The following is a 14,836-nucleotide window of genomic DNA, read 5'->3' on the forward strand; positions in this document are numbered from 1 at the left end:
ACACTCCGGGGACACCCCAAGGGACACCCCGGGGGTCGCAGCGGGGATCAGCAAGAGGCCGGAGGGGACAGGGGAGGTGACAATGGCACCAGGGCACGCTGGCACCGGCCCACGTCCTGCGGGGGGAAGGTGGGGGTGGCACGTCCTGTTGACTCGGAGCTGGCAGCGCCTTCGTGTCCCCTTTGTCCCCCCCCGTCCTTCCCCTGACCCGCGCGCTCCTGATGTCCCTGTCCCTGTCGTGTCCCCTCCCCGGTGTTCCTGCCATCCCTGTCCCCCGTGTCCCTGACAACCTGGCCCTGTCCCCACTGTCCCTGTGCCACCCGTGGCCTCCAAACCCCGGCCAAGGCCGAGGGAGGCTCCCGGCATTTCCGAAATTCCAGGGACAAGGACAATCCACGGGGATGGCCGCGGGGAGGGGACTGTCACCTGCACCCGCGGCTGTGACAAGTGTCACCGGCCTGGAGGTGACAGCAGGGAGGGTGGCAGGGCTGGGTGCCACCACCGGGGCACTGGCGACATCCCGGGACATCAGGGATGGTGTCCTGGGGCTGGCACCGTCCTGGGGACATCAGGGATGGTGTCCTGGAGGTGGCACCGTCCTGGGGACATCCCGGGGACATCAGGGATGTTCCCACGGTTCCAGGGGTGACAAAAATCCCCCGACGTCAAAAAGCGACAGAATAGAGGAAGTCGCAGCCCTGGTGACAGCGGCGCCCAATGGTGGCCCCTGGAGCCACCCCCGGGGGGTGACAGGCGGGTGACAGGCGGGTGAGCCTCCCCCCGGTTTGGGGACACAGGATGGGGCCCCGAGGGTGACAAGGAGGGGACGAGGGGGGCGTGGCAGAGGGGCAGGAGGCAAAGGGGGACAGGAAAATTGTCCCATCCCGGGCAGGGGACAGGAAACTGCCCCCGGAGCCCCCCCGGGCCCCCCGAGCGCGAAGTCCCCGCAGCCCCGGAAATCCCCGGGGGCGGGACGGGGACGGGCCGGGGATAAAAGCGTGAGCGGGACGGGTCGGACAGACGGAGAGAGAAACCGAGGGACGGACAGAGGGACGGGGCGTGCGGGGCGCGCCCAGAGCCGGCCCCGAGACCCCGGCCCGGACGGACCCGGAACAGCCCCGGGGGACCCATCCGGGGAACCCGAACCGAAACCTTCCCGGCGAACCCGAACCGAATCTTCCCGGAGAGCCCGAACTGAACCTTCCCGGTGCTCCCCGAGAACCCGAACCGAAACCTTCCCGGCGCTCCCGGGGAGCCCGAACCGAATCTTCCCGGAGAGCCGAAACCGAACCTTTCCGGTGCTCCCGAACCGAACCTTCCCGGAGCTCCCGGGGAACCCGAACAGAATCTTCCCGGAGAGCCGGAACCGACCCATCCGGAGAACCCGAACCGAAACCTTTCCGGTGCTCCCGAACCGAACCTTCCCGGAGCTCCCGGGGAACCGAATTTTCCCAGAGAGCGGGAACCGACCCATCCTGAGAACCTGAACCGAAACCTTCCCGGTGCTCCCGGAGAACCTGAACCGAAACCTTCCCGGTGCTCCCGGAGAACCTGAACCGAAACCTTCCCGGTGCTCCCGGAGAACCTGAACCGAAACCTTCCCGGTGCTCCCGGGGAGACCGAACAGAAACCTTCCCGGTGCTCCCGGAGAACCAGAACCGAATCTTCCCGGAGCACCCGCACCGACCCCTCCCGGGGTCCGGGCCCGCACCGGCTCCATCCCCGGGACCCTGAACCCACCGACCCCGCCCGGCCCGCCCCCGGTGCTCCCGGCGCATCCCGGCGCCGCCGCGGGACCGGGAGCCGCCGTCCCCGCCGGGATGGTGGCCCCCGCGCTGCTGGCGCTGGCCCTGGGCACCCTGGCTGTCGTGGCAGGTGAGGGGACACGGGGACACCGCGGGGGGCACCGCGTGTCGCCGCTTGTCGCCATCGGCGGAGGTGGCGCCGCGGGAGGGAGCGGGGAATTCTGTTGATCCTTGCGAAATCCATGCAAAAGCAGCGGGATTTTCTCCCTCCCTCCCTCCCTTCCTGAGCCCGTTCCGGGAAAGGGAGGGACGGTTCCGCTCAAGGGGGCCGGGAAATCCCCCCGGCCCCGGGGGGGGCTCGGCCCGGGGGGCTTCCTCCGCACCTCTGGGGGCTTCCTCTGCACTTTTGGGGCTTCCTCCGGACTTTTGGGGGCTTTCTCAGCACTTTTGGGGGCTTCCTCCGGACTTTTGGGGGCTTCCTCTGCACTTTTGGGGCTTCCTCAGCACTTTTGGGGGCTTCCTCCGCACTTTTGGGGTTTTTTTTCTCTGCTTCCCCTGCGCTTTGGAGCCTCCCAGCCCCCCCGGGGGGTTTCCTCTGCCTGCTGGGGGAGCTTCACTCGAGTTTTGGGGGCTTCCCCAGCACCTCCGTGACCGCGGCCGGGGATGTTTTGCTGGGAAAACACCGAAATTCAGGGATGAGGATGAGCCTGGGAGGTTTTCCCTGCCAAACTTCTCCAGGAATTGGGAATTCCTGGCCGGGGAAGCTCCCTGAGGTGCACAAAGGACCCCCAACCCCCCTCCCCAGGACACCCCAAATTTCTGGATTCCTTCTCCAAGAGGAGCTCAGGGGTGGCTGGATCCGATTTTTGGATGAAGGGTGGGAAATTGATGTATTGATAAGAAAATGAGTCATTTGTTAAGGCAAACCTTTAGACAAAAGGGTTTAGAGAGAATTATTTGCTACGTGGGATAGAAGGTAAAATTATTATGGGATGGGATAGAATTTTATAGAGATTTTACATTGATTTGAACCTAATTTTATAGGGATTTTATCGGGATTTCACTGGGATTTCATAAGGATTTTGTAGTTCAGGCCACTTTCACCCCAGCACCCCTGAACCACCCCACCCCATCCAGGGCTGTTCTCCTGCTGTTTCCCCCCATTTCCCCACTGATTTCCCCCATTATTTTCCCACTGTTTCCCCCATTTTTCTCTTCCCCCACCCCCCCATTTTCCCCATTATTTTCCTGCTGTTTCCCCCCATTTCCCCACTGTTTTCCCACTTTTCCTGTTGATTTTCCTACTGATTCCCCCTATTATTTTCCCGCTGTTTTCCCCATTTTTCTCTATTTGCCCCCATTTCCCCCATTATTTTCCCACTGATTTCCCACTTTTCCTGTTGATTTTTCCACTGATCCCCCATTATTTTCCTGCTATTTTCCCCATTTTTCTCTATTTCCCCCCCGTTTCCCCATTATTTTCCCATTTTCCCCATTTTTCTCTATTTCTCCCCCACTTCCCCATTATTTTCCCATTTTCCCCATTTTCTCTATTTTCCCCCATTCCCCCTGTTATTTTCCTGCTATTTTCCCCATTTTTCTCTATTTTCCCCCATTCCCCCCGTTATTTTCCCCATTTTTCCCCACTTTCCCACCCGGGCTCACGCAGTGTCCCCTCCCCGTGCCAGCCCCCCCGGAGGGTCCCCGCCTGTCCCTGTCACCCCCGGAGCCGAAGCCACATCAGCGCTTCAACGTCACCTGCACCTTGGGGCGCGCCATCCCCGACGACAACGTCACCATCACCGCCAACGACCGCAGCTGGCCGGTGACCCTCAGCCAGGACGGCCGCCAGGCCACCGCCACGGTCAATGTCACCGATGAGGGCACCGTCCAGCTGGGCTGCACCGTCCGCGTGGGCAGCGAGAAGCTCCAGGCCACGGCCACCGCCCAGGCCTTCTGTGAGTGACCGCGCCGCGGCCGCGCCGGTGCCACCGCGCCGCCGCCGCGGCGCCACCAAACCCCGCTGTCGCCCGCAGATGTCCCCGTGCCGCTGCTGGACGTCGCCAACGCCACCGTGGCTGGCACGGAGCTGAGGGGGAACTGCTCCTTGCCGGCCGGGGCCGTGCGGGACATCCGGCTGCGGGTGCTGGCCCAGGGCCAGGCCGTCCCGGGGGGCTCGGGGCAGCCCCCCGTGACCTTCAGGCTGCCGGTGTCGGACACGCAGCGGGAGCTGGAGGTGACCTGCGTGGCCGAGATGGAGCCCTACACCTCCAGGAACAAATCCCAGCGGGTCCGAGTGCTGGGTGAGAGCGCGGCCGCCGCGTTCCTGGCGGGAATTCCGGCCCCTGTGCCGCCTTTTCCTCGTCCCTGGCCCAGCTTTTCCTCATTATTCGTCCTTTTCCTGATCCTTATCCCTCCTTTTCCTTATCCCTCCTTTTCCTGGTCCCCATCCCAGCTTTTCCTTGTCCCCATCGCTCCTTTTCCTGGTCCTTATCCCATACCTTTTTCTGGTCCTTATCCCTCCTTTTCCTTTTCCTTATCCCTCGTTTTCCCAGTCCCCATCCCTCCTTTTCCTGGCCCCATCCCATCTTTTCCTTTTCCTTATCCCTCCTTTTCCTTTTCCTTATCCCTCCTTTTCCTTTTCCTTATCCCTCCTTTTCCTGGTCCCCATCCCTCCTTTTCCTTTTCCTTATCCCTCCTTTTCCTTTTCCTTATCCCTCCTTTTCCTGGTCCCCATCCCAGCTTTTCCTTGTCCCCATCCCTCCTTTTCCTTTTCCTTATCCCATACCTTTTTCTGGTCCTTATCCCTCCTTTTCCTTTTCCTTATCCCTCGTTTTCCCAGTCCCCATCCCTCCTTTTCCTGGCCCCATCCCATCTTTTCCTTTTCCTTATCCCTCCTTTTCCTGGTCCTTATGCCACCTTTTCCTGGTCCCCGTCCCATATTTTCCCGCTCCTTATCCCGGCTTTTCCCACTCCTTATCCCACCTTTTCCTTTTCTCCATCCCTCCTTTTCCTTGTCCCCATCCTTCCTTTCTCTGGTCCTCATCCCTCCATTTTCTTATCCCCATCCCAGCTTTTCCCGCTCCCCATCCCTCCTTTTCCCGCTCCTTATCCCACTTTTCCCGCTCCTCATCCCGGCGTTTCCCGCAGCCAAACCGCGGCTGGGCCCCTCGCACTGCCCCGCGCAGCAGAACTGGACGGAGGGGCAGGAGGGGACGCTGCGCTGCGGGGCCGAGGGCTCACCTGAGCCGCAGGTGAGCTGCTCCAGGGACGGGAACTCCCTGGTGCCGGGAGCCGCGCTCCGCGCCGCCCGCGGCCACGCCGGGACCTACCTGTGCCGGGCCACCAACGCGCTGGGGACGGCCGAGCGCAACGTCACCGTCTGGGTGCACTGTGCGTGAGGGTCCGGGACCGGGGGGCGCGGGGGTCCTGGGCTCCTGGGGGTCTTGGGGGTTCTGGGGTCTTGGGGGTCTTTGGGGTTCTGGGGGTCTTGGGGGTCTTTGGGGTTCTGGGGGTCTTGGGGGTTCTGGGGTCTTGGGGGTCTTTGGGGTTCTGGGGGTCTTTGGGGTATTTGGGCTCCTGGGGGTCCTGGTGGTTCTTTGGGATATTGGAGGTCCTGGGTGGTCTCGGGGGTCTTTGGGGTTCTGGGGTCTTTGGGGTGTTTGGGGTTCTGGGGTCTTTGGGCTCCTGGGGGTCTTGGGGGTCTTTGGGGTTCTGGGGGTCTTGGGGATATTTTGGTTTTTTGGGATGTTTGAGCTTCTGGGGGTCTTTGGGGTATTTGGGGTTCTGGGGGTCCTTGGGGTTTCTGGGCTCCTGGTGGTCCCGGAGGTTCTTTGGGATATTGGAGGTCCTGGGTGGTCTTTGGGGTTCTGGGTGCCTTGGAGGTCTCAGGTCCTGGAGATCTTGGAGGCCTTTGGTGTTTTTGGGCTCTGGGTGGTCCTGGAGGTTCTTTGGGGTATTGGAGGTCCTGGGTGGTCTTGGGGGTCTTTGGGATCCTGGAGATCTTGGAGGCCTTTGGTGTTTTTGGGCTCCGGGTGGTCTCGGGGCGCAGCCGCCCCCTCCCCGCTGACCCCGCTCCCGTTTCCCCCCAGACGAGGACGCGTTCCCGCTGCTCCCGGTGCTCTCGGGGGTGGTGCTGGCGGCATTCGCCGTCCTGGGCCTGGCGTTCTTCATCCACCGCTACAGGAGCAAGATCGGCGAGTACTGGCTCTGGAGGCGGCAGCCGCCGCCGGACGCGCGGCCCCGCCGGGCCCCGGGCAGCTCCCAGGCGGCCGCTCCCAACGGATCCGCGGCCCCCTAGGCGGGCGGGGGTCCTGGAGGGGCCGGGACCCCCTGCCCGTCCCCGCCCCGCGGCCACCGAGAGGACAGCGACAGCGGGGACCGGCCGGAGCCGCGCGGTGGAAGCAGCTCCCAGACTGGGATGGACTGGGGCGGACTGGGACGGACCGGGAGGGACCGGGGCGGTGAGATCCACCCGGCCCCCGGCGTGGATCTCCGCGGTTCGCTCCGCATTGGATCCCGCGAGTGTTTTTGGGGTGGATTTGGTGACTTTGGAGCAGCCGGGCGGAATCCCGGGGACTCGGGGAGGACGAGGAGCCGGAGGGGAGGGGACGCAGAGGCGACAGCCACCAATAAACGCCGCCGTGACATCCTCGGGGACAGCGCTCCGCGGCTCGGGGGGTTCCTGGCGAGCAGCGCGGGGGGTGCCCGGGCTGTGCCCGCGTTGTCCCCCCGGGCTGGGGACAGCGCCGGTGTCGCCGGCCGCGCCAGCCCCGCTCCCGGCGCTCGCGTCTGTCGCTGTCGCTTCGCCCACGCGCGGCCCCGGAGCCGCCCCCGCGGGGAGGGCGCCGGGGGCGTTCGGGGAGGGGTTTTGGGGTTTTTTTGGGGGGGTTCGTGAAGCGCCGAGCACCGGGCGGGGGTGGGGGGGACTGGGGGGGGGTCGGCGTGGGCGGGGGGAGGAGCAGCCCCGCGGGAGCGGCGGCGCGCGCGGCAGCGGAGGAGCTGCCTTCGGCCTCAGCCGCCTCTTCCTCCTCCTCCCCATCCTCTTCCTCTTCTCCCTTCCCCATCCTCCTCCTCCTCCGCTTCATCCCCATCCTCCTCCTCCGCTTCATCCCCATCCTCCTCTCCCTCCTCCCCGTCGCCTCCATCCTCCTCCGCTTCATCCCCCTCCCCATCCTCACCCTCGCCCTGCTCGCCGCCTCCATCCCCCTCCTCATCCTCCTCTTCCTCCCCTTCTCCCCTCCCTCCTGGCCGTCTCCATCCTCCTCCGCTCCATCCCAGTCCCCATCCTCCTCTTCCTCCCCACCTTCCTCCTCCTCCTCCCCATCCTCCTCCTCCTTTTCCTTCCCACCTTCCTCCTCCTTTTCCTCCCCACCTTCCTCCTCCTCCTCTTCCTCCCACCCTCCTCCTCCTCTCCCGATGGGCCCCCCCGGCCCGGCCACGCGGCTCCTCCCCCCCCTCGTTCTGGCGCTCGCAGGTAAAGGGAGGGGGGGGGCTCGAGGGTTTTTTTGGGGGGTGGAGAGACCCTCCAGAATGGGGAGGGGGCGTCTCTGAGGATCCCCAAAACCAGCGACCATTAATTGGGGGGGGGGGGATCCCAAAATCAGCAGCGACTCTTGTTTTATTTTGGGGGGGGGGCACGCGACCCTGGGGACCCCCGGGAGTGGGAGGGGGGGCCCCCAGAGACCCTCCCCGAAACACCAGAGTCCCTTTAGTGGTGGGGGGGCACACGGGGACCCCCAACCCAATAGTGAGGACCCGTAAAACCGGGGGAGGGGGGCGTCACACGCTGGGACCCCCAGGAAATCAGAGGGACCTTCAGGGCCGGGGGGGTTGGGGACACGCGGGGGCACCCCGGGACCTCGGCAGTGGGGAGGGGTCTCTGTCCAGCTCCACCGGAGCCCCCCGGCCGGAGCTGGGGCACTGCCCGTGGTGGGGGTCTCGCAGGGGTGGCCCGGGGCTCCTTCTCGGTGGCGGCCTGGCCGCGGGTGGCCGTGGTGGCCTTCGGGGGCTCGGTGACCGTCAACTGCAGCCGCAGCGCCTGCCCGGGGGACAACGCCACGCTGGGGCTGGAGACCCCCCTGCCCGCGACCCCCGCGGCCGGGGGGCTGCGCTGGCAGAGCTTCCGGCTGCACAACGTGTCCCGCTGGGACCCCGGGCCCCTCACCTGCTCCGGACGCTGCGGCGACACCGAGGCCAACGCCAGCGCCGGCGTCCTCGTGTACCGTGAGTGCCGGGGACACCGGGGGACAATGAGGGGGACATTGTGCGGACACCGAGGGGACACCGAGGGTGACGTTGTGGGGACACCGAGGGGACACTGAGGGTGACACCATGGGGACACCAAGGGTGACACCATAGGGACACTGAGGGGACACCAAAGGTGATGTTGTGGGGGCACCGAGGGGAACACCAAGGGTGATGGCATGGGGACACTGAGAGGACACCAAGGGTGACACCGTGGTGGCATCGAGGGGACACCAAGGGTGATGCCATGGGGACACTGAGGGGACACTGAGGGGACAATGAGGGGACACCGAGGCGACACTGAGGGTGACGCCATGGGGACACCAAGGGGACACCGAGGGTGACACCGTGGTGGCACCGAGGGGACACCGAGGGTGATGTTGTGGGGACACCAAGGGGACACTGAAGGGACACTGTGGGAACACCAAGGGTGACACCGTGGTGGCATCGAGGAGACACCAAGGGTGATGCCATGGGGACACTGAGGGCCCACCATAGGGACACCAAGAGTGACATTGTGGGGACACTAAGGGGACACTGAGGTGACACTGAGGGTGACGCCTTGGGGACATTGAGGGTGACGCCTTGGGGACACGAAGGGGACACTGTAGGAACACCAAGGGTGACACTGTGGGGACACCGAGGGGACACCGAGGGGACACCGTGCTGCTCGTTCCCAGAGCTGCCGGAGCGGGTGGAGCTGGAGCCGGTGGCGCCGGTGGCGGTCGGGGACAGCCGGACCCTGACGTGCCGCGTGCTGGGGGTGGCACCGCTGCGGAACCTGACGGTGACGCTGCGGCGCGGCGCCGAGACGCTGCGCACCGAGAGCTTCGGCGACGCCGAGGGCAGCGCCAGCGTGGCCGTGAGCCACCTGCTGACCGCCACCCGCGGCGACCACGGCCAGCACGTCACCTGCCACGCCGAGCTGTCCCTGCGGCCGCACGGGCCCCTGTTCGCCCGCGCCGCTGCCCCCGTCACGCTCTCGGTGTTCGGTGAGTGGCGGCGCTGTGTCCTTGTCACTGTCACGGTGACCTCGCTGTCACCGGGACCCTGTCCCTGCTCTGGGGATGTGTCCCAGTCCCACTGTTGTGTCCTTGTCCCCGTCACGGTGACCTCGATGTCACCAGGACTCTGTCCCTGCTCCTGGGGCCATGTCCTGGTCTTGGTGTTGTGTCCTTGTCCCCATCACGGTGACCTCAATGTCATCCTCACTGTCACCGGGACCCTGTCCCTGCTCTGGGACCGTGTCCCAGACCTGGTTTTTGTCCTTGTCCCCGTCACGGTGACCTCGCTGTCACCAGGACTCTGTCCCTGCTCCTGGGGCCGTGTCCTGGTCTTGGTGTTGTGTCCTTGTCCCCATCACGGTGACCTCAATGTCATCCTCACTGTCACCGGGACCCTGTCCCTGCTCTGGGACCGTGTCCCAGACCTGGTTTTTGTCCTTGTCCCCGTCACGGTGACCTCGCTGTCACCAGGACTCTGTCCCTGCTCTGGGGCCGTGTCCCGGTCCCGGTGAGCCCGTGTCCCCCCGGTGTCCCCGCAGCTCTCCCGGAGCCCCCGCAGCTCCAGGCCCCGGCCATCCTCGAGGCCGGCACCGCGGCCACCGCCCGCTGCCGCATCGCCGGCGCCTTCCCGGCCGGGGACATCCGCGTCACGGCCGCGCTGGGCCCGGAGCCGCTGAACGTCACGGTGGCGGTGGCCGGGGACACGGTGACGGCCAGCGCGGAGCTGTCCCCGCGCAGCCCGGGCCCGCGGGAGCTGAGCTGCACGGCCGCCGTGGCCACGGCGGCGCGGACGGCGCGGAGGCAGCTCCACGTTTACCGTAAGGCACCGGGGGGAGCGGCGGGGACCCCGCGGGACCCCGAGACCCCCTCGGATCCACGCGCGGCACCTTCCCGCAGGGTTCCCCGCGCCCGCCCTGGAGCTGAGCCCGGCCCCGGCGGCGGCGGGCAGCGAGGTGACGGTGACATGCCACGCCGGGGCCGCCGAGCCGCCCGCGGCGCGGCTGCAGCTCCGCGATGCGGACGGCGGGGTCCTGGCCGAGGGCCCGCAGCCCCGGCTGCAGCTCCGGCTGCTCGCCCGGCGCGACGACGACGGCCGAGAATTCCGCTGCCGGGCCAGCCTGGCCGTGGGCGACAGCGTGGTGACAAAGGACGCGGAGGCGCGGCTCGCCGTGCTCTGTGAGTGCCGCCCCGGCGCGGCGCCGCCCGCCCCTCCCGGCATCGCCCCAAATCCCTTTTTTTCCGCCCAGATCTGCCCGAAATCCCGGCCAGCGGCTGCCCCGGCAACCGCACGTGGGTGCGGGGCTCGCGGGAAGCGCTGTCCTGCCTCGCCACCGGCAACCCCGCGCCCACCGTGGTGTGCGGCCGCGACGGCGTCGCCGTGGCCACCGGCGAGCCCGAGCCGGTGACCCGCGCCCGCGCCGGGACCTACCTGTGCAACGCCACCAACGCGCTGGGGACGCGCAGCCGCCGCGTCACCGTCCGCGTGGAGTGTGAGTGGCACCGGGGACGCCGCCGCGGCGCTGCCGGGTCCCCGCGGTGGCCGCGGCGGTGACCGGGTGGCCTCTGTGTCCCCCCCACAAGATGAGCCCACGCTGTCCGAGGCGGGGTGTCCGGCACGCCGGGTCTGGCTGGAGGGGCAGCGGCGGCAGCTGGAGTGTCGCGCCGACGGGGACCCCCCGCCCAGCACGCGCTGCGCCCGCGACGGTGGCACCAACCACGGTGACACCAACCATGGTGACACCAACCACGGTGGCACCCACCACAGTGGCACCCGAAATGGTGGCACCCGCGACAGTGACACCAACCATGGTGGTACCAACCCCAGTGGCACCCGCGACGGTGGCACCCAGCACGGAGGAGTCGCCCGCGGCCGCGTGGTCACCCGGGCCGATGGCGGCCGCTACGTGTGCAGGGCCACCAACAGGCACGGGGTGGCCGTGAGGAGCGTCCTTGTCACCGTGGAGTGTGAGTGTGACACCGGGGACGGGAGGGGACACCGGGCTGGGGATGGGGCGGGGTGGGACGGGGATCTGGGGGGGACAGGGGCGGGACAGGGATCGGAGGGGACAAGGATGGCACATCCATGCCGGGAATTCCAGAGCCGTGCCGGGATCGATGGGGATGAGGATGAGGATGGGATGAGGATGAGGATGAGGATGGGGATGGGGATGGGGATGAGGATGGGGATGGGATGAGGATGAGGATGAGGATGGGGATGGGGATGGGGATGGGGATGGGGATGAGGATGAGGATGAGGATGGGATGAGGATGGGGATGGGGATGAGGATGAGGATGGGGATGGGGATGGGGATGGGGATGGGGATGGGGATGGGGATGGGATGAGGATGAGGATGAGGATGAGGATGAGGATGAGGATGAGGATGAGGATGGGGATGAGGATGAGGATGAGGATGAGGATGAGGATGGGGATGAGGATGGGATGAGGATGAGGATGAGGATGAGGATGAGGATGAGGATGAGGATGAGGATGAGGATGGGGATGAGGATGAGGATGGGGATGAGGATGGGATGAGGATGAGGATGAGGATGAGGATGAGGATGGGATGAGGATGGGGATGGGGATGAGGATGAGGATGGGGATGGGGATGGGGATGGGATGGGGATGGGGATGAGGATGGGGATGGGGATCAGGATGAGGATGAGGATGGGGATGAGGATCAGGATGAGGATGAGGATGAGCCCGGCTGTGCTCGCACCGCTCCCGCCGGCGCCGGGGCCGCCCCCGGTGGATCCCGGGCGGGTCGGGGCGGTCCCACGGGGGTCCCCCGGCCCCATCACCGCCTCCCCCGCCGCTTCCCCCCGCCTCCAGACCAGCCGAGCCTCGGCGAGCGCGGCTGCCCCGAGCGGCGCCGGTGGCTGGAGGGGACCCCGGCCGAGCTGGGCTGCGCCGCCAGCGGGAACCCCCCGCCCCGCGTCACCTGCGCCAAGCTGGGCGACCCCGCCAACGCCACCGACAGCCGGGACCCCCCCCGGGCCACCCGCAACGTCACCCGCGCCCACGCCGGCACCTACCAGTGCCGGGCCAGCAACGCGCACGGCGCCGCCGTCCGCAACGTCACCGTGGCCGTGGAGTGTGAGTGCGGGGGGCGATTCGGGGACCCCCGGGGCTCCGGGGCAGCCTCACAGCGCCGTGTCCCCCCCCGGCGCAGACGGCCCCGCCGCTGTCACCCTGCGGGTCCTGCCCTCGGCCAACGTCACCCGCGGCGGCGGCTTCACCGTGGACTGCGGCGCCGAGGGGGTCCCGGCGCCCACCTACAGCTGGGCGCTGCCCCCCGCCCCCAACGCGCGCCTGGCCGCCGACAACCGCTCGGTGACAGTCACCGGGGCCACGGCGGCCAACCGCGGCCTCTACACCTGCACGGCGAGCAACCGGCACGGCCGCAGCGCCGCCAGCGTGGCCGTGAGGGTGGACGGTGAGCGGGGCCGGGAGGCGCGGCGGTGGCACCGTGACGGTGTGACCGAGCCGGTGTGACTGTGTCCGGTGTGACCGAGCCGGTGTGACTGTGTCCGGTGTGACTGTGTCCGGTGTGACTGTGTCCGGTGTGACTGTGCCTGGTGTGACCATCCCGGTGTGACCGAGCCGGTGTGACTGTGTCCGGTGTCACCGACCCGGTGTGACTGTGCCTGGTGTGACCATCCCGGTGTGACTGTGCCTGGTGTTCCCCTCCCGGTGCCCCCGTCCCGGTGTGACCGTGCCCGGTGTGACGATGTCCGGTGTGACCCTCTCAGTGTCTCCCTCCCGGTGTGACCTTGCCCAGTGTGACTGACCTGGTGCCACCATCCCTGTGTGACCGTGCCCGCTGTGACCCTCCCGGTGTCCCCGTCCCGCTGTGTCCCTGTCCCGGTGTCCCCCTCCCGGTGTCCCCATCCCGGTGTCCCCGAGCCACTGTGTCCCCGTCCCGATGTCCCCGTCCCGGTGTCCATGTCCCGGTGTCCCTGTCCCGGTGTCCCCGAGCCACTGTGTCCCCGTCCCGGTGTCCCCGTCCCGCTGTGTCCCCGTCCCGGTGTCCCCGTCCCGGTGTCCCCGTCCCGGTGTCCCCGAGCCACTGTGTCCCCGTCCCGGTGTCCCCGTCCCGCTGTGTCCCCGTCCCGGTGTCCCCGTCCCGGTGTCCCCGTCCCGGTGTCCCCGTGCCGGTGTGTCCCCGTCCCGGTGTCCCCGTCCCGCTGTGTCCCCGTGCCGGTGTGTCCCCGTCCCGGTGTCCCCGTCCCGATGTCCCCGTCCCGGTGTCCATGTCCCGGTGTCCCCGTCCCGCTGTGTCCCCGTCCCGGTGTCCCCGTCCCGGTGTGACGGCGCTGCCGCCCCGCAGAGAGCTGGCTGGCGGCGCTGGCGGCGCTGGGGGCGCTGGGCGCGGTGGCCGCGCTGGCGCTGGCGGCGGCCGGGGGCTTCTACCTGAAGAGCACGGCGTGCAAGAAGGGCGAGTACAACGTGCGCGACGCCGAGGGCTCCTGCGAGGCCGCGCGCCGGCCCCGGCCCCGCGGGGACGTGTTCGGGATCCAGCTGAGCCCGCCGTGACCGGCCCGGCCCGGCCCGGCACCGGCACCGGCCCCGGCCCCGCGGGGACGCGTTCGGGATCCCGCTGAGCCCGCCGTGACCGGCCCGGCCCCGGCACCGGCCCCGGCACCGGCACCGGCACCGGCCCCGCGGGGACGTGTTCGGGATCCAGCTGAGCCCGCCGTGACCGGCCCGGCCCGGCACCGGCACAGGCCCCGAGGGGGTTTTTGGGGCGGTTTTTGGGGTTTTGGGGGTGTGAGGGTGACAAGGATTCCTCCGGAGGTGCCCGGTGGTACCGGGACAGCAACGGGGAGGGTTTGGCAGCCGGATCGCCCAGCCGGGACCGGGACCAGGACCCACGGCGTTTGGGGACCCCCAGAGACCCCCCCGCCCCACCCCAGGGATTTTTGGGGGGGATTTTGGGGGTACACCAGCCAGGACCGGGACTGAACCATCCCCGCAGGGTTTGGGGACCCCCAGAGACCCCCCCGCCCACCACAGGGATTTTAGGGGGGATTTCTGGGGGATTTATGGGGGGATTTCTGGGGGGATTTTGGGGGGTACCCCATCCAGGACCCAGAGTTCCCCCAAATCCATCTGCTGGCACCGCCCTGGCCGGGTGGGGAGGGGGTTTGGGGGTCCCCACAGAGCCCCCCCCGTTGCCCCGGGGATTTGGGGGCCATTTGAGGGATTTGGGCTCGGCCGCCCCTCGGGGCCGGGGGCTCCAGGGGGGCTGCACCCCATAAAGGATCCCCCCCACAGCGGGGGTCTCTGCCCGCTGGCCCCGAGCCCCCCAAGACCCACCCAGAGCCCCCCCCAGACCCCCAGCCCCGTCCTCGTCCCGACACCAAAGCCCCCCCAAGCAGCCCAATTAGTAATTGATTAATTAATGAGCCAACGCTCGTTATTCCGAATCCAGAACAAAAGGAATTTTTTTTTTTGGGGGAGGGGGTCGCCCGCTCGCCCCCCCGGGACTGGACCCCCCCCCCCTCCTCGGGGGCGGTTTGGGGACACCCCCAAACGTGAGGGTGGCCTTGGATGGGGGGGGATTTGATTTTGAGGGGGGGTCCCCCCACCCTGGGGGGGGCCAGGGGGGCTCGGGGGCTGCCCCAGGGGTCAGGGGGGTTTGGGGTTGGTGGGTTTGGGGTCAGTGGGATCAGTGGGTTTGGGGTCAGGGGGGTTTGGGGTTTGGGGTTGGTGGGGTTTTGGGGTCAGGGGGGTTTGGGGTCACTGGGTTTGGGGTCACTGGGTTTTGAGGTCAGTGTGGTTCAGGCTCAGTGGATTTGGGGTTTTGGGTTTTAGGGTCAGTGGGTTTGGGGTCAGTGGGT

The 14,836-nt window shown here is 67.5% G+C and overlaps 1 protein-coding gene across 1 annotated transcript; it reads left to right on the forward strand.

Annotated features, from left to right (window-relative positions):
• Positions 1 to 781: 781 nt before the first annotated feature.
• On the forward strand, positions 782 to 14,469 carry LOC135288642 (uncharacterized). Its single transcript, XM_064402009.1, has 14 exons — positions 782 to 1,875; positions 3,434 to 3,703; positions 3,782 to 4,048; positions 4,896 to 5,138; positions 5,502 to 7,221; positions 7,777 to 7,970; positions 8,672 to 8,983; positions 9,535 to 9,813; positions 9,893 to 10,171; positions 10,243 to 10,485; positions 10,577 to 10,960; positions 11,826 to 12,089; positions 12,166 to 12,429; positions 13,324 to 14,469. The coding sequence occupies exons 1-14, from the start codon at positions 1,821 to 1,823 to the stop codon at positions 13,527 to 13,529; spliced, it is 4,980 nt and encodes a 1,659-aa protein (XP_064258079.1). The 5' UTR covers positions 782 to 1,820; the 3' UTR covers positions 13,530 to 14,469.
• Positions 14,470 to 14,836: the final 367 nt, after the last annotated feature.

Source organism: Passer domesticus, chromosome 34 (genome assembly GCF_036417665.1).
Source record: "Passer domesticus isolate bPasDom1 chromosome 34, bPasDom1.hap1, whole genome shotgun sequence".
NCBI lineage: Eukaryota > Metazoa > Chordata > Aves > Passeriformes > Passeridae > Passer > Passer domesticus.